Source organism: Amblyomma maculatum, chromosome 4 (genome assembly GCF_055883805.1).
Source record: "Amblyomma maculatum isolate TAMU_Amacu chromosome 4, ASM5588380v1, whole genome shotgun sequence".
In the NCBI taxonomy this organism is placed as follows: domain Eukaryota; kingdom Metazoa; phylum Arthropoda; class Arachnida; order Ixodida; family Ixodidae; genus Amblyomma; species Amblyomma maculatum.
In genome coordinates this window covers 62,624,123-62,648,612 of record NC_139347.1, presented here as the reverse complement: position 1 = coordinate 62,648,612, position 24,490 = coordinate 62,624,123, and the positions used below count along the sequence as shown (strand labels likewise).

General features: G+C 47.8%; 1 protein-coding gene across 1 annotated transcript in view; it reads left to right on the top strand.

The window, feature by feature from the left end:
• Positions 1–24,490, top strand: part of LOC146191231 (cytochrome P450 2J4-like) — a 50,271-nt gene that overhangs the window by 8,558 nt on the left and 17,223 nt on the right. The window contains exons 2-3 of the mRNA XM_084600289.1: positions 11,173–11,390; positions 24,075–24,193. Of these exons, the coding sequence (XP_084456415.1) occupies positions 11,173–11,390; positions 24,075–24,193 (337 nt within the window). The remainder of the gene's footprint in view (positions 1–11,172; positions 11,391–24,074; positions 24,194–24,490) is intronic.

The window sequence follows — 24,490 nt, the reverse complement described above, 5'->3', positions numbered from 1 at the left end:
GAAGCAAGTTCCCAAGAGACACAGCACGAACAAGACCTTCGTGAACTATGATGTGCGCATTATTGTGGGAACAATAGGTTGTGACTCTTTTACTCCTTTTGAAATTTTGCCGAATGTCTGTGCTGTCTACTAAATAATTTCTTTTGAACATTTTGTGCATGGATTCCAACTAGCCTGCGAGCTAGGGATCCAGATGCTTCTTGCAATGTTCCTTGTGTTGGTTTTGTTGTGTTTGAAATAAACAAAAAAAAAAACAAAAAAACTACGACTTCCCGGGAACGTGGTGCATGCCATGAAGTGACTTTACGCAATATCTGTGTATGCGGTGTTTGGGTTAGCAGATGACAAGGCGTGGCGTTTTGTTGGTTTTTGGTCAGGCTGGGCAAAAAAGCTCCCAGCATTTCTCTTATGGTAGGACGTATGTAAGGCAGTGGTAGCCAATTTAAAACGGTTTCTGCGCGTCCGTTGAAGAACGGCGCCCACTCAGGTTGTTGGCAGTTGACATGGCGAGGCATTGATTGAGCGTCATTTTAGTGCAGCGTCGCGAAGCCGCATGTCATGACAGCATTTGCAATAGCTGCCAGCTTGAGCAGATTATTTCAGAGGGGAATCGAACCAACTGGGACCCTCTGATCTGAGATAGACACGCTGCAGGCCATGGAGGCTCACTTGTGCATCTTGGTTAAAACGGGGCTTTACATCTGTCGCTCTTGCCAACTTATATATCCTGCATCCTGAAAGCGTGCGTCTCGAAGGCAGGTTATATAGCCAGGCCCCGACTGATGGGTCGGCGGCAGCGTCCAAGGCACGAACTTTGGATGACGTCACAATGACGGTGTATGATTTCACAACTTGCGCAAGAGGACATGTAGAGTTACGATTGATGAACCGTACCGTTCTATATGCGCATGACTCTTTACGTCACGCAACGTAGCACTACTCAGCACTTTAATTTACTCGTAGCGCACTATAAGGTGCAGAATATGCGCCCATATTTTGCATAGCCATGGCTCTGTCGTTAGACTCGTTATACCTCATTTACATTCTCTCATGGAAGATGTCATACGAGTCTATGCCGGCTGTTTTTGCTCCACAGAGCTCGAAATTCTCTAACACCGCGCTTTAGTTCCGGTATGGGCTGCGCCGCAGCCGCCGCAATGAAAAACGTCTACACTAGGATTTTCAACGGCTCAAATTTGAAGCCGGGCGAAAAAACACCGGGATTTTTAGTGGTAACGCCACAGAATGCATGATATAAGTTTCGATTGTCAGGAACGTTATAGGCATCGTTACACCTACCAGTGATGAAAAACGTCGACACTATGCTTTTCTAACTGCTCAGATTTGAAGCATTATTAGGTTTGAAGGAAATTACTCCGTAGCCCTCCACTACGGCTCCTCTTTTTCTCTTTTCACTTTAACTCCCACCTTCCTCCCTTCCCTTACGGCGACACTAGGTGTAGCTTGTCGTGAATACGAGGTCGCTTTCACGGAAGTGCTGGTCACAAAGCTGTAACGTAAATATAAAAAAGCTGCTTAAGCTGGGAGCAGCGATTGCCATGAGTATATTAACGCAGCCAGTAGCCAACTCGGCTTTAAACCAGTGGCTTTAATCACGTGGCCACTCGCGAAATAAAATTGTTTCCATAAGAAAATAATTTAGGTTGCAAACAATTTTGTTGCGGACTCAAAACAAGGCGAATGCTACTCGATCATTAGTAGCTGTGCTGTCCAAATTGTGCGCTCGATATGGGCACGCACCGGAACCTTAGATATGCGGATGATACCACTTTAATGGCAGAAAGTGAAGTGGATCTCAAGAGACTTCTGATGCGCGTACAAGAAGAGAGTGAGAAGTTTGGGCTTAAACTGAACATTAAAAAGACGAAGATCATGGCGTCTTGCCCTATCAAGTCCTGGAGCATCAATGGACAAGAAGTGGAAGCTGTGACAGATTTTCTGTTCTTGGGCGCCAAGATTACCTCGGAAGGAGACTGCAGCCATGAAATTAGGAGACGCCTGCTTCTGGGAAAGAGAGCAATGGTTAGCCTTGACCGCCTAGTAAAGAGCAGAGACATTAGTCTGCCAACCAAGATCCGTATAACCCGTGCTATGGTCTTTCCAGTTGTGATGTATGGATGCGAGAGTTGGACTGTGAAAAAGGCTGACCGCCGAAGAATCGACGCGTTTGAATTGTGGTGCTGGCGAAGACTCTTAAGAGTTCCTTGGACTGCCAGAAGATCAAATCAGTCGATATTGTCGACCATAAACCCTGACTGCTCATTGAAGGGTCAAATTCTAAAGTTAAAGCTCAGCTACTTTGGTCATCTGATGAGAAGAGAAGAGTCGCTGGAGAAAGATTTGATGTTGGGAAAAGTTGAGGGTCGCCGGAGAAGGGGTAGGCAGCGAACGCGATGGTTAGATGGCATTCTCGAGGCATTGCAGATGAAGCTATGTGATGTTAAGAAGATAGTGAGAGACCGGAAAGCGTGGCGTGACATGGTCCATAGGGTCACGAAGAGTCGGACACGACTGAACGCCTGAACTCAACTGAACTGAACGCTTTAATACACTATGCTAAATCAAATAGTGGTGAATAGCAGCACGAGTATTAGGAAGCAAACAAAAACGCTTTCTTACCACAGTGCACTTCATCGGTAATAAGTTTTTCCACGGCACAGCCTTTGTCCGCGCTGCATTTTGAGCCGAGTCCGACGGAAACTTGTACACTTGCTCTTTGGATCCATTAGCATAGTTAGAGCGACAGTTTAGCCCACAACAACACCCAGACATATCAGATAACTTGTTCGCAAGCGCCTATGCAGCACGGATTAGGAACGCAACAAACACAGGCTGAAAACATGCACACTCAGGCCGAGTCGTTCCAGATCGCCTTGCTTGCGTACGCTTGCGCTCGGCGCCGCCGATCTCTCCCCAGCTCTCACTGTCGTGACGTAGGTCTAATGGAAATCGGGACTTGAGTTGGCCTCCTCTTAGTCTATGGGGTGTTGGTACAACCAAGTGTACTTCGTCACAACATCTGACGACAAATCAACAGACTACTATGTGAACTTTTATCTTTTATTATAGATGAAAACAGGAAATAAAATTCAAGCAGGGTGCAATCGGTTCGAACCGGAACGTAATGTGTCTCCGAAGCTGAATGGCGTTGTCGAAGCAGGTTGTGGAGACTGCTCCCACAACCTGCTTGTGAGCACCTAGCATATGAGCGCAGACTAACCGACAGGACTACATTGTCGCAGTAGCCGCGGTAGCTTTCGACTAGGGTCTCTACCCACCAAGCTCGCCAAGACCCTTATTAGGCAATAAAAGGTTTTCATTCATTCATTCATTCATTCATTCATTCATTCATTCATTCATTCATTCATTCATTCATTCATTCATTCATTCATTCATTCATTCATTCATTCATTCATTCAAGTGGCAAAATTTAAACCCTACGCTGGCTTCTATTTTCGCGTAACTTTAATGGCAGCTGTTTCGACGCTAAACGCGGGTGCTAAACGATAACTGTCGATAAGCACGATAAGAAAACGAGAACAATAGCCGATCCAAGTTTCATGGACCAATAGATAAACTTCGAGTTAAAATCTGCTCTGGGTGTTCCCTGCGCAATCCGCATGAAATAGCTTCAATGCTATGCCAGTAATTTTCCAGCCCCCGTTAAGAAGTTCTTCCATGAACAGATACACCCGCTCACTCGGTACACAATTCTTGCAGTGCAGAGATTATTTAAGATCCGCACCTGTTAGTGACAAAATCCGGAGCGCGAAAGCATTATCGATCTTTATTTGCAGAACCTGCAAAGTTGTGATAGCAGAAGTCGATAACGCAACAACCTGAGGAAACGTTCCGAGTATCGAGGGGCGAACTGTCTATAAGGAAAACTAAACACAAAAGAAAATGTGCGAGAACGACTTCGAACCGCCGCAGTGTAACTGAACCGAGACGTCCTTGAAAAGGAGGAGGGTTGCCGATGAGGGCATAGTCTCTCACTCGAACCAGACGTTGCGCGATCAGAAACCAGACAAGCAGCTCGCCTGGTTTAGCCAACGGCTTTTGCGGACAAATACGGAGATGGAAGAAGCCAGCGGCGGAGTTCGTTTAATAGAGGTACGTAATACGCATTACATTACTGCATTACTGCTCTCAGTAAAGCTCAGCCTAGTTGTTGAGGAGAGAATCACATGCATGTGTATACCTACCGCCGTCACAACATTTCGGTATTCATCAAAGGTCACCTTCCACAGTTCAGTTATCAGCGATTCTCAGTTCTAAAGCGTTGAGAAAGCTGCGCAGGACAGATGTGTGTCTGCATGGCAGCGCTATGTTAGCAAGAATTATTTATTCCCTTGCCTAATTCTACATAAGTCGAAATGACATTTTTTTAAACCTGCAAAAAAAAAAAAACGGCGTTATTAAGTGGATGCGATTATGTTTTATTTCAAAGATAATTGCTATATCTTTTTTTTTTGCTTTATGATGCCTGTTTAGATAATTGCAGAGTGGAAGCTTCCAACCCCTTTATTCTTTTAACTTCAACACTGCATGTGTCCCATTCAGCGCTATGTGTTTTCATTTGCTGGGCTGCCACGATCAGCAAGGCAATGAAGAAATATTTGCAAAACTTGGTGTTGATGTTATCAGTAGCAGTAGTAGTATTACTATTAATAGTAGAGTAATATCAGGAGTAATCAGCAGTAGTAGCGGTCATCTTTTTTGAAGGAGACGGCATGTAATAACATAGTAGTAAAAGCAGCGTCACTCATTTGTAGCTTCTCCATCTAATTTTTTCTGCACCACTCTCCGGCACCGTTTTAACGCGGCAATTGAACTAACGTAAAATGTACCTTTTGAGTTATGCGAATAATAAACCATTCAGCCCCAAAAAATTGGGCCCGGTCGTAAAATTTTAAACGTTCAGAGCAATACACATAAACATGCCCGTTATACACTTTAAGAAATGCATATGAATCGTTCCAAGTTGTGCAAAGTACGGAATTTAATGCCCAGTCACGAGTGAATGCGAAAACCAGCAGAACCGGCAGGTCATCGATGCTGTGCTGCCTGTGAAAGTGAGCGAGATGACCTAGATTAGTGCGCAGTTGTTCATCAAAATATCATTTGCAGCCATATTTTAAGCATCGCAAAAGCTCAGTGATACCCCATTTCAGGTCATTAATTGTGTACAGGACGCGGAGAAATGACGATTAGGAGGAACTAGAACATGCAAGAGAGAGTAAGTCATCCAACAATGAAACGTGGCCGTCGCTACACAGAGACGGCGCCCTCCCATTGTCTTTGTTTCGCTGCCCCCAAAACACGTGGAAGACATCGTCCTTTGGAACGCGTTCAGGTCGTCGCACTCTGTGTCAGCCCTCGACACGCACTCTCCAGCAGTGCTGTCGCTGATGGCCGCAGCTCCCAGTATACGTGAAGGCGTGCGTTGCACTCGTGGGCATTACGCGCGGGATGTGTTTTGCTCTAACTGTCGGCCTTCCTTTTTCTTCGGTAGAGTTGTTTTGAACTTGCCGTCAAAACACGTTTGTCAGATTGGGGTCCGTCCCAAGCTAGCGTCCGCGATATGGCTGTTTATTAACGCCGGCTACTCTGGAAGGCGAAGGTCCCATGACATTCGCCTCACCGGTTAGGGGCATTGAAGGCCCTCCGGCTGCTGGCGCTCCTACACTGTGTTCAAGGTCAAACGAACACGGCTTCGCTCCCAGCGACAGTTACAGCCGTTATAGGCATGCTGTTATATGCGCCCTTTGTCTGTTCTTGGCTCCGTGTTCGTTTTTATATCATTTTCTGTCCAACTTCCCCCTCTAATGATCCTGTAGCTAACCAGGCCTTTCGGTTAAAGTTTACTCTACTTCTTTCATCTGGTCTCTCTTTGGTTGGTTTGGTTGGGTTTGGTTTGGTTGGTTGGTTGGGTTTAACGTCCCAAAGCGACTCAGGCTATGAGAGACGCCGTAGGACTCCGGAAATTTCGACCACCTGGGGTTCTTTAACGTGCATTGACATCGCACAGCACACGAGCTCCTTGCTTTTCGCCTACATCGAAAGTGGCCGCCGAGGGCGGGATTCGATCCCGCGTCCTTGGGAACAGTAGTCGAGCACCGTAACCACTGCGCCACCCCGGCGGGGCTATATTTATTTATTTATTTATTTATTTATTTATTTATTTATTTATTTATTTATTTATTTATTTATTTATTTATTTATTTATTTATTTATTTATTTATTTATATATATGGTTGGTTTGGTTTGTGGAGTTTAACGTTCCAAAGCGACTCAGGCTATGAGAGACGCCATAGTGGAGGACTCCGGAAATTTCGACCATCTGGGGTTGGGTTCTTTAACGTGCACTGACATCGCACAGCACACGGGCGCCTTGCTTGTCACCTGTCAGTGTCAGTGGTTATATATATATATATATATATATATATATATATATATATATATATATATATATATATATATATATATATATATATATATATATATATATATATATATATATATATATATATATATATATATATATTTATTTATTTATTTATTTATTTATTTATTTCGTATGTCTATCCTTGCGGCATCAAAAACGATGCGGTATCAATGCTAATCAATGCTCGTGAAAGAAAATTAACTCGAGTGTTGCAATCACCTGCTGATGTATGCAGGAGATGGTGCTAGTTGGTGGAAAAAGCAGGCTTGCGTGTGGGATCATGAAGAATTGCAGTGAAAGCAGATTCCCAGTAATTTCATTCTAACAAATCTCTAACGACAGAAGCATGTGCCGAAACACTTTCAGGTAATACATGCGTTACAAATAGAAAAATGATTAGAATTTAGAAAATAACCAACATATTAGCCTTCTTCACCTTTGTGACTCATAGCATGAACGATACTTTGCCAGCCAAAACATCACAGCTGAAAGCGCTTCTTGGTCTCTTTCACGAAATTAATCCCTTTAAACTTGTAGTTAGTATATACACCGTGTCTCTGGAGAAGGTTCGCGCTTCAAGGTACGGAGATGGAAGTCAATCCTAGTAGGCTATCTACTAACTTGTCGGTGGGTGAAATACGCAAAGAGCTTGCAGCACCTGGCTCTAAATTATGAGAAAAATATATCGATATTCCGTGCCGTTGCGTTCTACCGTACCACCGTATATGCGCACAATCTGTCATAGTGAACTGCTCATTCGTCTTATATGCACGCCTGTATGTAAATTTAAACGTGCTTATTCAAACGAATATCCCTTGATATAGGAAGCATGGGAACCCTCCCTCACCCCTCACTTTGTCATCAACATTACCGACAAGACCTCACGCGGCATGCAGGCGCAAGCAAAGCGTGGAACACACAAAATTACTTGGAACCAGGCACTTATTCGAATTAACCTTCAGCTTGACAAGCGTCTACCAACTCAAACATTACCAGAGAAACAAAGCGCAATCTCTTCGGTCACCAACGCTCTGCACAGCATGATGGCTGTCACGCAGTCGAAGAGGCAGCCGGATCAGGTCAATCACAAGCTCGCATTTCGGCGCACCAGCTTTACAATCAGTCGTCAACGCCAGCATAGCCCGTGGATTCTGCGTGCTCTTAGACAAGGCGGATCGAATCAAAGTTGCTCTTACTCTAGTTTGAAGGCCTTCTAGATTAGCTAATTAGTGAATATTTCAATAAAATACTGTAAATCAATCCAGCATTGCACTTTTTTCACTCCACGCGATAGTAGGGATGTAAGACCGGGCATAGAAGTCCCTGGAACGCGCAAAAGTTAACAAATGGACGTAGTTGTCTTATCAGCGAGTAGTTTCAGGTCATATCTGTATTTGTCAAAGTTGGAAGGAGACAGAGAGCACTAAGGGGAAGATTTGACTTGAAGGAGAATATTCGTTCAAAAACGTGTTTCTATAGTCTAGAACCATCAAACACAAGTTCCAGGGCCTTCGTCCAAGATAGTAACTGCTCTTTGCTATTTCAGGAATGTCTAAAAAAGCCTCTTATCATAATAATTGCTGCATGTTTGGGCGACGGTGCTCCGTGCAATAAAATACAGGTCTATCGCTGTCGCACGCAGGCGTGCGATTAGCAGCAGAGATGCAGCAGCAATCTTTACCTTATTATCTAGCCTGGCTGAATTAAGAGCATTTTACCACTAACCCTCCATATTTACTGCTATAAAACACAACGCTGCTCAACCGTCCGAAAATATTTCAGAAGAAATAGTAACCATGAGAGGATTTACATTCTGCTTTTTTATTCTTACCGCTCGCGTTTGCATGAATTGAGAAACTCTTCAGCTCCTTTGCTCTGGCGATACATCAGTTTTTATTTTTGGTGGCGGTTACACCAGAACTTCACTTCTGGAAAAATTGCGTGATGCAATATATTTCATGCACGCTCAAGACATGTTTTTGTTAGATGACCATGAAACTATCATTGAAGCGTCGCCAAGTTATCACTTACAAAGATACACCCCAACGGGGGGGGGGCGCAGTGGTTACGGCGCTCGACTACTGTTCCCAAGGATGTGGGATCGGATCCCGGCCTCGGCAGCCGCTTTTCGATGGAGGCGAAAAGCAAGTAGCCTGTGTGATGTGAGATGTCAGCGCACGTTAAAAAAACCCAGGTGGTCAAAATTTCCGGAGTCATCCACTACAGCGTCTCTCATAGCCTGAGTCACTTTGGGACGTTAAACCCTACAAACCAAACCAAACTTATAAATATACGTAGCGACAGAAAGAAGGAGCGGATATTTGGAAAAGTACGAATCTGACAGGCTATTCTCCTTAACTCAGGTACAGGCCCTATACAATAAAACGGGTATGAGTGAAGTAGAAATGGCAAGAAGAGCTGAGGACATGATGTCTTTTGCATATGTATACGTGGCCGTTTACAAATTCAATTATCCATTGTAAATTTACTACGGAAAAACGAAGACACGACTAAAATGACGGCACGAGCGCTGACTAAAAGCAACGACCAGATTATAGCTGGATTTATGGTACTCTCCGACACTCTTTAGGAAATATAAGTCCGAGGATACTCAGCACAATGGATGCCCTGTTGTGCATTGAGTGTGCACGGCAATAACCTGATCGTGTGCCAATCATAAGGGGCATTATGAGAGAGGGATGAAAAGTGAATCATTCATGCACGTGTGAGCAATGCACGTACTGGACTTCTTGAACGGGGCTGATGCAGCGTCTCCAAAGTTAATAAAAGCGCAGGAAGGAACTTTTTCTCTCCTCGGAGCTTCATGACCTCGAGGGCACCCCCCAGCTCCACGTCACTTCCGTCAGCAGCCCAACTCACACGAATGGTGACCTCCTTATGAACGTGAACTGAAAATCGTGCATCCCATAGCAGCCAGCTGACGGATAGCAGCAGCGCTCCACAAACCGCTTCATAGACGCAGTGCACAACAACAAAGAATGACAGGCGTCTCGTCGAGGGGGGTTACTACGAAATGCGTAATTCACGTCACTGTTGGTTGACTTCACTGGCGTACAGCCGCTAGTTATCGCTCTCATTTCGAGTTATATCAGAAAATGCCTGCTTCGCAATTGTCACACTGGCGTGAGTTTAGGCACAGGTAATTGCAAACGAGAGTGAGACGAAATTTTGTAGTGGAAGGCCGAAAGTATGATGAAAGTGGAGCAATGCGCAGCGGGAGGATACTTGCCACAGGGAACCGTACTGCGAGTCCTCTCTTTTAATTACTGCGCGATCAAACGTGCACCTGTTGAATCATCATCCAAAATTTAGTGGTTGCGAAAGCACACAGCACAGTCGGCGCGACGGTCGCTACATGGTTTTTCCATCCACCTACATCCAAGAACCAGTTACTGGGTTTCGCAGCAGCTGGAAGTGCTCAAAACGTAAACTTCAACATCCTCTAACGTGTGCTCCAGTACACGTCCTATGTAGCACAGCCAACCTGCGTTCAGTAGTAGTCTGTTAACGCGTACTGCTGGCAGAATACGTTGAAACGACTTCCGGACAATATGCAGGTAGGCTGGAACAGTACTCTTGTTTAATTTTTCCTTTTTCTGTAAGACGCATGGCACCAAGGAACTCCAATGCACTCAAAGGATATTATGCGCATAAGAAGGCCAAGGTGAAAAGCAAAATATTATGCGAGTCAAATTTAGCTTTAAGCTATGTAGTCCTAAGAGCTAAAACCGAAGATTGGGAAGGCGGCATGCTTAAGGGAATAATAATAAACTGCGCAAAACAGCGGCAGGACAAGAAAGGGTGCACAGAAATAATGAAGAGCCAATTCAAGCAGTAAGCTTCACTTGTGCAGGATCGGAAAAACTAGCTCTGTAAATACTGCACAAGGACAGTCCAAGCAGCAGTTACAGCGAAGTTATACAATACAGTGATTCTAAACGCGAACAGCAGCGAAATAGCGATGCGTCTTCTCTTAAGTTTTATCTTTCGTTGAGTCGTAACTAAATTTGGCAAAAGTTAGCTGTACGCGTTTGTTCTGGAACTTTTCTTTTGAAGAAAGAACAGCTCTCAAAGCGATAAAAAAAAAAAAAGAAATTTGGAGCAATTTCTTCCCGGATTAGAGTTTGCTGGATTTAGTCCTTATTTAAAAGACCTCTTCAGTCATTTGTTGTGTCGCTGATCTCATATGGTTTATGTTAACAAATTTAAACAAAAACCCACTGTGCATTAGACAAAAAATTGCTAAAGCCGTGAAGAGCCGCTTTGCGAAATGGGCCTTCGATTTTAAAGCAGCCTAAGACCTAAACCATTGTCTGTTGTTCAACAGCAGATCTCCACTGACGATCTGTGTTTTTTGCCCACAATCGTCACATTATTATAATGCACACCTTTCCTATATGATTTTTTTGTTCCTTTCCTTATGTCTTAGACTTTGTCTGATAGGAGAGGAATCTGAAGTTAATCATTCGATAGAGTAATCACACGCGTGAGAATGCTTCCAGATAATGTAAGTATTTCACAAATAGAAGTGGGTTTGTAGCTCAGCGCGTCGTTTAAGAAATAAAAATTGTGTAATAATGCGCACCGAATGCAGGTTATTCATTGCATTAAAGGTAATCTCTGCCGCCGCAAAGCATATGCTTTTGTACTCATTGCGCAATGACTGTTTTCATTTGTGACAGGGCGGGTTCTCAACAGTCTTAGCAACACTAGCGGCTGGCACTGCGACATTATTGCTGCTGATATATCTATGGCAGCGACCCCGTCGTCACACAGCCAACCGTGCTCCGTTGCCTCCTGGGCCTTGGGGAGTTCCTGTGCTTGGCTACTTGCCCTTTATTCGAGGACAACAGCACGTTGTCTTCAAACGAATCGCCGAGAAGTATGGTCCTGTATTCAGGTATGAAGAGTATACTTAACTAATCAAATAATTAAACCAAAACTCCCAGTTAATATTGTTACGGGGAGGATTCACATTTCTATAACTGCTCGCACAACTAACTCGGGAAAAGCACCGTCCCGGTGCGTTCTACGTTAGTTAAACAGAACGTGCATAATAGGGCTTCAGGTGGGACACATGCACTATTTCGGTAGGCGGCGCTGTGAACGAGGACTTCGGATACACAGATTCAACTGGCCCAGCACCTCCACCAAAAGATGTTAAGGGGAAGATTCACAGTCCGATAGCTGCCCTCACAACTAACGTTGATGACAGCACAGATCTCATCACCCGTCTGCGTCGTCTTCTTCCGGTAGTATGTCGCACTTCATCATCCTCAGCAAGACCGGCGAATACCACTAAGTATATATATATATATATATATATATATATATATATATATATATATATATATATATATATATATATATATATATATATATATATATATATATATATATATATATATATATATATATATATATATATATATATATATATATATATATATATATATATATATATTGCCACCTAGCGTTGCCAGGTGGCGCATGACTGAGGTGGAAAAGGAGGACGAAGTTGAAGAGGACGACAAAGTGTCGCTTACACGTTTGCGTCTGTGCTGCTGTGTTCTTGTGTCTGGGCTACCCCCTGCTATCATTGGTATCCTTAGTCACCGTGTACGTGACATTCTGGTGGAGGTGCGGGGTAAAACGATCGCCTATGCAAGAATCTCTATCTTCAAGACGTCGCGCCAGCCCTGTACCATTGGACACCCCCGTGCATCGCTCCAGTCGACGGCTCCAGGGACTGTCTCCGGAGTTTCAGCCAGCACCCGCCGCCATGACATCTAGTGCTCCTGCGCAGCAGGTGACGGGCCTCGCACCGGCCTGTAACTACACCTTGCAGGCCCCTCGGGTACCGAAGACTTTCCATGGGGACCTCTTTGAGGATGTGGAGGATTGGTTCCTTCAGTTTGAACGTGTCTCTGCATTCAACCAGTGGGACGATGCTGCCAAACTAAGGATACCAATGATAGCAGGGGGTAGCCCAGACACAAGAACACAGCAGCACAGACGCAAACGTGTAAGCGACACTTGATGCAGGGTTTGAAAGAGCAGTTGTTCGCAGGCCTTGTGCGAAACCCACCCTCGACTGTAAACGGATTCCTTGCGGAGGCCACCACAATGGAAAAGGTGCTACACCAACGTGCCGTGGCTTATGACCGACCTTTTCATACACGCACAACCGCGGAATCATTTGCATCTTCAGAGCGGCATCCCGATGCATTGCGCGAACTGATTCGCAGCGTCGTGCGCGAAGAACTAAGCAAGTTCTGGAGCCCTCTGCAGCAATCGCCATCTTCCGTTTCTGCTATAGTGCGGGAGGAGGTGCGGCAGGCACTCAAGAGCCCTCTTTCGCCTGTAGTTCCGAGCCCGCCATTGCTGTCGGGGACCGACAATCGTCCCACATATGCGGATGTTCTGCAGAGTCAGGCTCCCCCTTCACCACCGCCCATTCTCGCGTCACCTACAGTTCCGCTGCCCTCGGTGCAGCCAGTGCAGAACTTCGACAATCGCCCGCTGCCCCGACGCAAAGCCGACATTTGGCGCACGCCTGACCGCCGTCCGCTTTGCTTCCACTGCGGTGAACCAGGACATCTCTACCGGGATTGTCCGTATCGACGCCTCGGTCTCCACGGCTTCCGCATCGACTCGCCTCCTCCCCGGTTTGGTCAACGGCCCCGAGTTATTGAGGAGTACCTGGCGGAGCAGCGTTCATCTCGTTCGCAGCGTCAGCCCCGCTCCCCTTCGCCAAGGCGCTCCTCCTCGTTCACTCACGGTTCCTCGCGAGAGGACCAAGGCCGCTCGTCTAGCCCTGGTCGGGAAAACTGAAAACAGCGACCTTCGGGGGCGAGGCCGCTGGTAGTCGCTGCGTTGAAGACCTCCCGTCGTCGCCGCTTCGATCCGACCGCGAGCTGCTGGTACCGTCACCTAGGGAAGCAAAAAGCGTTTCTCTGGACCTTCCGGTTATTTTAGACGGTCGCACTACGGTCAATGCTTTAGTGGACACCGGTGCCGATTATTCAATTTTGAGTGGTCGCATGGCGACTGTTTTGAAGAAGGTGCTCACTGCTTGGCCAGGTGTGTGCCTTCGAACCGCCGGCGGTCATATAGTTACTCCAAAGGGGATGTGCACGGCTCGCATTCAGATTAACGGACGTACGTTCGTCGTTAGTTGCGTTGTTTTAAGTGACTGCTCCCGTGACCTTATCCTCGGCATTGACTTTCTGCGGGAGTACGGAGCAGTTATCGACCTGCGAAATAGACTCGTCACGTTTTCGATGGGACAGTCTACCGAACAAGATAGTAGCAGTCCTTGCAATAACGCACTTCGTGTTTCCGCTGAGAGCGTCTCGCTGCCGCCGCGAAGCAGTGCTCTTGTGGAAGTTACCTGTGACGATTTCCGTACCGGTGATGCTGTAGCGGAGGCGAACCATACACTCCTGCTTGCTCATGGCATTTGCGCTCCCCGAAGTTTATTGTCGTTTCACAATGGCCGGGCTGCACTCCTTGTCACAAATTTTTCTAATGAGTACCGACACTTGTTCCCGGGGACTGCTATCGCTTTTGCTGACCATGTTGCGCACGATCCGGTCTGTTTTGCATCCACGGTAGTAGAAACTAACGAGCCATCTCTTGACAACATCGACATTAACTGTCACTTGTCAAAGGAGAAACGGCGGGCTTTAGAGCAACTGCTGCTAGACTTCAAGCACTGCTTTGCTTCTTCCTCGAAGGTTCGTCAAACGCCCATTACACAGCATCGCATCATTACTTATGACGACGCTCGCCCAATACGACAGCAGCCTTATCGTGTGTCTGCCAAAGAACGAGAAGTGATCCAGACGCAAGTTCAGGAGATGCTGGATGATGGTGTTGTGCAGCCTTCACAAAGTCCGTGGTCTTCACCAGTTGCCCTTGTCAAAAAGAAAGACGGCACTCTTCGATTTTGCGTCGACTATCGAAAATTGAATAATGTGACAAAGAAAGATGTATACCCGTTGCCGCGCATCGATGACTCACTGGACAGATTGCGACGTGCGAAGTATTTTTCATCTATTGATTTAAAAAGCGGCTATTGGCAAATCGAAGTAGACGAAAGAGACCGAGAAAAAACCGCATTTGTCACTCCAGATGGCCTATATGAATTCAAAGTACTTCCATTTGGATTGTGCTCTGCCCCAGCTACATTCCAAAGGATGATGGACACCGTCCTCACTGGCCTCAAGTGGCAGATCTGTCTTGTGTACTTGGACGATGTAGTTGTTTTTTCCGAAACATTTGATCAACACCTCGAACGCCTTCGAGCTGTCCTGGAAGCCCTCCGTTCTGCTGATCTCACGCTGAAGCCCCAGAAATGCCACTTCGGGTATACAGAACTCAAGTTCCTCGGCCATGTTGTAAGCGCTGATGGGGTGCGCCCGGATCCCGATAAGACTGCTGCCGTCGCACGATTTCCCGTTCCAGCTAATAAGAAGGCTGTTCAGCGCTTCCTCGGCCTGTGCGCATATTATCGGCGTTTCATTGCGGACTTTTCTCAGATCGCAGAACCTCTGACGCGCCTTACAAGGAAGGACACCTCCTTTGTGTGGAACTCTGAGCAGCAGATGGCCTTCTCTTTGCTTCGTGAGCGCCTTCAAACATCCCCTGTTCTGGCACACTTCGATGAAGCGGCTGACACTGAGGTACACACTGACGCCAGTAGTATCGGTCTTGGCGCGGTCCTTGTTCAGCATCAAGACGGGTTTGAGCGAGTAATAGCCTATGCCAGCCGCACTCTCTCTCGTGCCGAAATGAACTATTCCACCTCAGAAAAGGAATGCCTGGCGGTCGTATGGGCTACTATGAAGTTTCGTCCCTACCTTTACGGCCGGCCATTTAAAGTCGTCACCGACCATCATTGTTTGTGCTGGCTGGCAAATCTGCGAGACCCATCTGGACGACTTGCACGCTGGAGTTTACGTCTTCAGGAGTTTGACATAACCATTGTTTACAAGTCCGGCCGCAAACACGAAGACGCCGACACGCTGTCACGAGCACCCGTTGACACTGGCGATACTACAGCCGATGACGATAGCGGTTTTCTAGGAGCCCTCAGCGCATCTGAGCTCAGGGATCGACAAAGAGCTGATCCAGACATCCTTCCACTCATCGATTATCTGGAAGGGCGTGATACGATTCTGCCTCGACACCTATCTCGGCACCTTGGTTCCTTCTGCATACGGCAAGGCGTATTGTATAAAAGAAACTCCCAGAGCCAAGACAGAACTTACCTTCTGGTAGTGCCATGCGAGCTCCGTGAGGATATTCTCCTTGCTTGCCATGATGAACCAACGTCTGGTCATTTGGGTTACTCACGGACGCTTGCTCGCGTCCGCAACATGTATTACTGGCCAGGACTTTCCGCAGCAGTGAAACGCTATGTACGAAGCTGTCGCGAATGCTAGCGCCGTAAAACACCGCCCCAGAAGCCTGCCGGATTTCTCAAGCCCGTTAAAGTACCCCGCATTCCGTTCGACCAAATTGGAATGGATCTCCTTGGCCCTTTCCCTTTGTCGCAGGCCGGAAACAAATGGATAGTAGTCGCTACTGACTACCTGACTCGATACGCTGAGACAAAGGCAATCCCTCATGCCACAGCTTCCGAAGTAGCAGAGTTTTTCATGCACAACATAGTCTTGCGGCATGGCGCCCCTTCCTACGTCATTACCGACAGAGGGAGAGCTTTCACATCACAGCTGATCGACCGCATATTTGAGCTGAGTTGCACGACCCATCGCAAAACCACAGCGTACCATCCACAAAGCAATGGCCTTACAGAAAGATTGAATAAGACGATTGCGGACATGTTGGCAATGTACGTCGATGTGCAGCACAAGACCTGGGACGAGGTGCTGCCGTACGTTACATTTGCGTATAATACAGCCTTACAAGAGACAACGCGCTTCACACCATTTCGACTTGTTTACGGACGCGAAGTTCAGAGCATGCTCGATTCCATGCTCCCGTGCCCAGATGATGACCAGCTATCCTCAGATGCCCAGCAATATGCCATCCGCGCTGAGGAAGCCCGCCAGCTCGCCCGTGTGCACATTGGGCAGCAGCAGACCACTGACGCGCACCGTTACAACCTCCGGCACCGCCAAGTTGACTACAAGCCTGGAGATCAAGTCTGGGTATGGACACCAGTTCGCCGTCCAGGCTTGTCAGAGAAACTCCTTTCCCGCTACTTCGGGCCGTACAAAGTGTTGCGCCGTGTGAGTGACCTTAGTTATGAAGTTATCCCAGACGGTGCCACACAACCGAAACGTCGAAAGCACAGCTCGGACATTGTGCACATTGTGCGGCTGAAGCCGTACTACCACCGATAGCGTATGGCCACCCGCTGTGACCACTCTCTTGCTTTTCACACCATTTTTACCGGCCCTTCTCATTTTTTTCCGGAGGGAGGGGGTAATGCCACCTAGCGTTGCCAGGTGGCGCATGACTGAGGTGGAAAAGGAGGACGAAGTTGAAGAGGACGACAAAGTGTCGCTTACACGTTTGCGTCTGTGCTGCTGTGTTCTTGTGTCTGGGCTACCCCCTGCTATCATTGGTATCCTTAGTCACCGTGTACGTGACAATATATATATATACTGTAGTGTGGTAATCTTCATCATTATTGCCACTGACATGCATCGCGTGCTGGCGCTCTCGAGGACGAAGAAGTTGGTCGTTGCCTTCGTGATTCGGTACGCCTGACGCTCCGCTGACATATTCCCGAATAATGCTAAAAACTTATCATCCGTTATTCTAAACGGATTATTAGAAGATCATTTAAGAAGTCTTTCTGATAGTTTAGTTGTAGCACTGACGCATCTCAAAGTAATGAAAAGGCGGGTGTGGGTATATATTGTCCACATTTAGACTGGTCTTTTTCTGTACGGCTTCCGGACTTCACCCCAATTTTTGAGGCGGAGTTTCTGGCGGTGGTACTCGCTTTACGGAAATTAGACTCCTCTTTTTCTAAAGTGGCAGTAATTTCCGACTCTCTATCCTTGTGTTCATCTCTCTCTTCGTCGGTGGATTCTGCAATAGTAAAAACCGTTGTCTCTCTGATCCCTAGACATTTGAAAATTGTACATATGGTATGGGTCCCAGGCCTCAGCAATGTGACTTTAAATGAATATGCTGACAATTTGGCAAAAGAGTCCCTTAATGGTCCCGTATTATCTATCCTTCCGGCGACCGCGTACATCACCGCAGCGAGGTTTCGAAAAAACGTCCTATTAAATATGAAAAATGGACATCTTTTAAGATCTGATGACTACCTGCATCTAAATTATTCTTGGAATAGAAAATTATGTCATTCACGGCAACTTGAGATTTCACTAACAAGGCTGCGATGCCGTTTCCCACCTTTAAATTTCTATCTTTACAGGTCTGGTTTGGCACTGTCTCCCATCTGCGCATTTTGCGGTGAACAAGAAACATTAATCACTTTTTATTATTTTGCCGCCGCTTTACTACGCTGAGAAAACAGTTGATGGAAAGGACATTGCAACAGCTCGGCCTTAGTTTCAGCAGCCCGACATTGTTATCATTTGGCGCCACCATCCTTGGGCACAGTCACAGGTCTGTGTTTACCGCCATGCAAAATTTTTTACTGGACTCAAATCGTTTGCCCTGCTAAATATTTAAACATCACTTGTTCTACAATTGTAGTGTCAATCTCCCGTGAGTGTTACCACTTTTCATTTTATATTTCATTTATTCCCCGTTTTGTTTCCTTTGCTCTACCCCTCAAATCGTTTTTTTTTTTTTGTGCAAGTATATTAAAAAAAAATTTCTTTGCTACCCAATTCTTGGCCGATCCCCCTCTGTGGGTATGTGCCATAAGTTATTTGGACAACAACAACAACAACAACGACGCTCCGCTGCGAATTCCTGAGCAGCAGAATCCCTCTGCGTGAACTGAATAAATACACCCCCTACAATTGGTGCAAGTGCTCCTGGGTACGTTCCCGTCCACCCTGGAACTAAGGAGCCGCACATTGCCGTCTGCGTCCACCATGCCGGATGATACCGCATCGACATTGCCACCCCTCCCAACCACGGTCCTCTGCTCTGGAGCTCTACGGCAGCGTGACTCATGCCTCTTCAGTGGCACGGCCGATCAAGACGTCGACGATTGGTTGTTGACGTACGAGCGTGTCAGTAGCTACAACAGATGGGACAACACTACCAAACTAAGTAACGTAATCTTTTATTTGACTGACGTGGCGAACCTCTGGTTTCACAACCATGAGGCAGACCTGCCATCTTGGTCTGCATTCAAGAAGAATTTTTCGGAAGTGTTCGGCCTCCCTGCAGTTCGCAAGCTCCGAGCAGAACAACGCTTGTGCGAGCGCACTCAGCAGGCCGAAGAGTCGTTCACCAGCTATATAGAAGACACCGTTGACCTCTGCAAGCGTGTCGACCCCCTAATGTCCGAAGCGGATAAGATTGAAAACATCCTGAAGGGCATCTCTCAGGACGCGTGCCAGATGCTGTCACGGTCCTGCTGCCAGTCCTGCCACGGTCAGCGACGTGATCAAAGAGCTATGACGAGCTTCGTAAAAAGCGCGCTTCTACCCGGCGGTCCAGTGGCAGAGACGACGCCATCTCTGCACTAGCGCTGGGCGGTTCTACTCCATCGGACGACAGCCCTTTGCTTCAACAAATCAAAGCGTTCGTTCGAGGAGAGGTTGCCCGCCAGCTATCACTGATTCCTCAGTTACGGGATACTGGCCGCCATGTTCCTGACATGGCTCCGTCTTTGGCCCCTACCATACGGCGTGCCGTGCAAGATCACATCGCTGATGTTCTTCCGCCCAGCTCCATGCTCCCGCCCAGCTCTGTGCTCCCGCCCAGCCCTGTGCTGCCGCCCAGCCCCGTGCCGGCGCAAGTAACGGCACCACTGACTTTCGACCAAGTTGCGGCCAGGCCGCTAATGCCATCAGCATCTCTTTCCTACCAGGCGGCTCCTTCTAACCTTCCTTCGCCTTTGCCTGGGTCTGCATTCCATATCCCTATTCCAAGGGTACGCCAACGCCCTACGAACCCTTGGTGAACCGCCGACAACCGGCCAATTTGCTACTCTTGCGGGCTGCCGGGCCATGTCGCACGCCTTGCCGCCAACGCCTTCCACCTTCTCGAGCTGACCTCTGGAACTACTCCTACGATACGGACCAGCCCTCGCCGAGAACTCCGCCCGGTTCCGACTTTGTATCTCGCGGCAATCAAACGTATACCACTCGCCGATCACCTTCCCCTCGTCGCCGTTCCCCGTCCCCACTCCGACGTTCTACCGGCACTGTTGAGGGAAACTAACAGTCGCAGTTCCCGGGGCAAGAACTGCGCTTGGTTCGAATTCTTCAAGTCCTCGGTGTTCTCCCACTAACGTAATTCAAGTGTTTGTCGACGGCGTCGCAGTACTCGCTCTTGTCGACACTGGCGCTGCCGTATCCGTCATCAGTAAAGCTCTTTGCCGTCGTCTTCGTAAGGTGACCACAGCGCTTTCCGAATTTTCGCTTCGCACCGCCTCACCACAGCGCATTCATCCCTCAGCGGCGTGCACGGCCCGTGTTCTCATCGAAGACGTCTTATACACCATCGAGTTCATTGTAATGTCTCGCTGCTCACACGACGTCATCCTGGGCTACGATTTCCTTTCCACTCATCATGCCGTTATTGACTGCGCCCGCGCGGAAGTTTCCTTTTTACCTCTTGGTGATACCGTCTTGTGTGACGTCCCTACCCGTCCTGCAAAACTCCTCGTCGCCAATGACACAGACATTCCTCCATTTTCTGCTGCCCTCGTTCCACTCTCCTGTGAAAGCGTTATTAGTTCGACTGTCTTCTTCACACCTTCCGACGCCGCTTCACGCCATCCCTGCCTCCTGCTTCCATTTGCTGTCCTCAAGTTCGAAGATGGCCTTAGTGCGATGTACGTCTCAAATCCATTTTCGTGCCCGTCCGTCCTGCTACGCGGCGAGTGTCTCGGTCGTATTGAAGAACTTGATCCCGCGCTTGTAAATACTCTTCCTGCCACGCCTACTTCATTAGACGTTAATGTTCTCAGCTCTTGCAATATAGCGACCGCTTCGACACCACCCGATGTTCTTCAACAAGCTATTGACGCAGATCTTCCACCCGCACAACGCGATCAGCTCGCTGCTCTTTTACACAACTTCACTTCTACCTTCGACCTTCCTCACACTGCTCCGGGTCGCATGTCTGTCGTTACGCGCACAATCGACACTGGTACAAACGCACATTTACGACAGCGTCCTTATCGCGAGTCAGCCTCTGAGCGCCAAGTCATTGCTGAGAACGTGGACGACATGCTTCACCGGGGCGTCATACAGCCATCTAACAGTCCATAGGCTTCTCCGGTTGTTTTGGTCAACAAGAAAGATGGTTCCATCCGGTTTTGCGTCGATTACCGTAGACTAAACAAGATCACGCGCAAAGATGTCTATCCTCTGCCGCGAATCGACGACGCCTTGGACTGTTTACAGGGAACCGAGTATTTCTCCTCATTGGATTTGCGCTGTGGCTACTGGCAGGTACCGATGGCTGATGATGACCGCTCGAAAACTGCCTTTTTAACACCGGACGGCTTATACGAGTTCAACGTTATGCCCTTTGACCTTTGCAATGCTCCAGCTACTTTCGAGCGCCTGATGGACACTGTTCTTCGTGGACTCAAGTGGCAAACCTATCTTTGTTATCTGGATGACATCGTAGTTTTTTCTACCGACTTTTCTTCTCACCTTCTCCGCCTAAAGCACGTCCTCACGCGTCTCGCCGACGGTGGGCTTCAGTTGAATTTGAAGAAGTGCCACTTTGCCGCTCGAAAACTCACAGTTCTATGCCATGTAGTCTCTAAGGACGGCATTCTTCCTGATCCCGCCAAACTTCGCGCAGTTGCAGAGTTTCTGAAGCCAACCTCCCTGAAGCAGCTCCGGAGCTTTATCGGCCTCTGCTCCTACTTTCGACGCTTCATCTTGAACTTCGCCTCTATCATCGCTCCTCGGACCCAGCTCCGTGCCGGCAGCTCCGACCTTTCCTCCTGGACTCCAGCCTGCGACAAAGCTTTTAACACTTTACGCCGCCTTTTGCTTTCGCCTCCCATTCTACGCCACTTTGATCCGACTACGCCTACGGAGATCCACACTGACGCCAGCGGTATTGGGCTTGGTGCCGTCCTTACCCAACGTAAGCCTGGTTTCAGCGAGTATGTTGTGCCATACGCCAGCCGAATATTGACGAAAGCAGAGTCTAATTATTCAGTCACAGAAAGGGAATGTTTGGCCATTAATTGGGCCATCCGGAAATTTCGTCCTTATGTGTATGGCCGACCGTTTTATGTTGTGACCGATCACCACGCTTTGTGCTGGCTCACCTCTCTGAAAGACCCATGTGGTCGCCTTGCTCGCTGGGCTCTCCGTCTCCAGGAGTATGACATTCATGTCATTTATCGGTCAGGTCTGAAGCATACGGACGCGGATGCTCTTTCCCGCTCGCCATTGCCAAGTGATACCTCGTCTGACCACGCATGTGCTTACGATTTGTCTACTCTTGCCACTATCGACATGGCTACCGAACAGCGGAATGACCCCTGGATCAGGGCACTTTTGGATTTTCTTTCAAGGCCTACTCCCGGTCATTCATCCAAAGCGCTCATCCGGCAAACCCACCACTTCTCCATTCGTGACGGTTTTCTCTATCGCCGTAATTATTTGCTTGATGGACGGAAGTGGCTTATAGTCATCCCGCGTCATCTCCGCGCCGAAATTTGTGCTGCGTACCATGAAGACCCAGAGTGTGCTCACGGTGGCGTATTGAAAACCTACACGCGCCTACGCCTGCGATTTTACCGGCGTGGAATGTACCGCTTTGTACGACATTTCGTGCGCGCTTGCGAATCTTGTCAACGCCGAAAAACTCCTGAGAAATCCGCTGTTTCGTTGCAGCCGTTACCCTGTCCTACTCGTCCGTTTGACCGCGTTGGCATAGATCTCTATGGCCCTCTTCCTACTACTGCCGCTGGAAACCGGTGGATTATCGTGGCAGTATACCATCTTACTCGCTACACTGAAACATCACCGTTACCCTCTGCCTCAGCAAGAGACGTTGCTTTGTTCCTTCTCCACAACTTGATTCTTCGCCACGGGACTCCGAAGGAGCTGCTCAGTGGCCGCGGACGCGTTTTCTTGTCCGACGCTCTTGAAGCCCTACTGAAAGAATGCCGCATCATTCATCGCACCGCTACTTCTTACCACCCTCAGACGAATGGCCTGACAGAACGTTTCAACCGTACTCTGAGTGACATGCTGGCCATGTACGTTAACGACGCTCATTCCAACTGGGACCACGTTCTTCCCTTCGTAACCTATGCGTATAAAACTGCGATACAGACCACCACTGGATTCTCTCCCTTCTTTTTTCTTTACGGGCGCGAGCTAACCTGCACAATGGACGCGCTTTTGCCCTACCGCCCTGATGTTTCTGAATCAACGCCACTCTCGGACGCCGCCCAGTACGCAGAAGAATGGAGCCAGCTAGCTCGCTCGCTTACAAAGGAAAACCAGTGGCAACAAAAACACCATCGTGACACTGGAGAGGCTCCTTCTTATGCACCCAACTCCTTGGTGTGGCTCTGGGTTCCTGCCACAACCGCCGGCCTTTCAAAGAAGCTTCTTGCTCGGTATCACGGTCCATACCGAGTCCTTCAAAAAACATCTCCTGTCAACAACGTCGTTGAGCCCGTTACGACCTCTGCGGACTTGCGTCGCCATGGACGCGAAATAGTTCATGTGGACCGAATCAAGCCATACTACGATCCGTCTGTCCTTTCGGCTCATGAGTCGCCAGGATGGCTCCTTCTCTGCCCGGAGGGAAACTGTAGTGTGGTAATCTTCATCGTTATTGCCACTGACATGCATCGCGTACCGGCGCTCTCGAGGACGAAGAAGTTGGTCGTTGTCTTCATGATTCGATACGCCTGACGCTCCGCTGCGAATTCATCCTGAGCAGCTGAATCCCCCTGCGTGGACTGAATAAACACACCCCCTACAATATATATATATATAGCTATAATCATGGATGAGAGAGAGAGAGTAGACGTTTTTCAACGCAATACTTCGTTCAAAGAATGATCTGAGCTAGAGTCCCCAAAGCCAACTGGTTCGCCAGTTGAACCGAGGCTAGCCAAGCACACCGTATTGAGAAAGAATGGTATGAAAAATGTGTGGACTGAATGCCAGCGGGGCAGAAGAAAGGACGATGTTCTAATTTAATATACCGTCTTTTGAGAAATGGTGCATGTCGGGGGTTTCAATTATTGTAGAGAACAGGAGGGGCAGAAGTAAGAAACGTATTCAAATGGATACGCCGAAGAATGCGTATTTACGACGTGGCTAGGTATTTCCTCAGAACAGGAAGTGTACAAGGAGTTTCTCTAACGTGGTCACGGTAAAGATTTATTTCTTGTTTGAAGCGGAGAGTATAGTATCAAACATCGGTGGATGTGAAACTTGTGTCACCTTTCTTCCAGGGTGAAGCTAGGCGCCATGAATGTAGCCGTGCTGAACGACTTCGAGAGCATCTCGGAAGGCTATTCGAAACTTTTGCGGCGACCTAAGGCGTTGTTCTTGGATCATGCGGGCATCACAGGTGAAGCAAGACTGATTGCAAATGAACTCTTTGTGCTGCATAAAAAATAGAGAGTGTGGCCTTGTATATATAGAACCTTAATTACGGTTTTACTAGTAGCTAGCATTTACAGCTATACAAGCACTAACGAGCGGGCATTAATCGTTGACGTAATTCACCGTTGCACCACTAGATTTAAACGAGTAACCGGTTATCAACGACTCTAACCGTTTTTCAAAACAGGATTGGGAACACTTCTTAGTCAAAAAACGAACTATTATGTGCTTACGCAGACTGCTAATGAACAAGCTTTATATC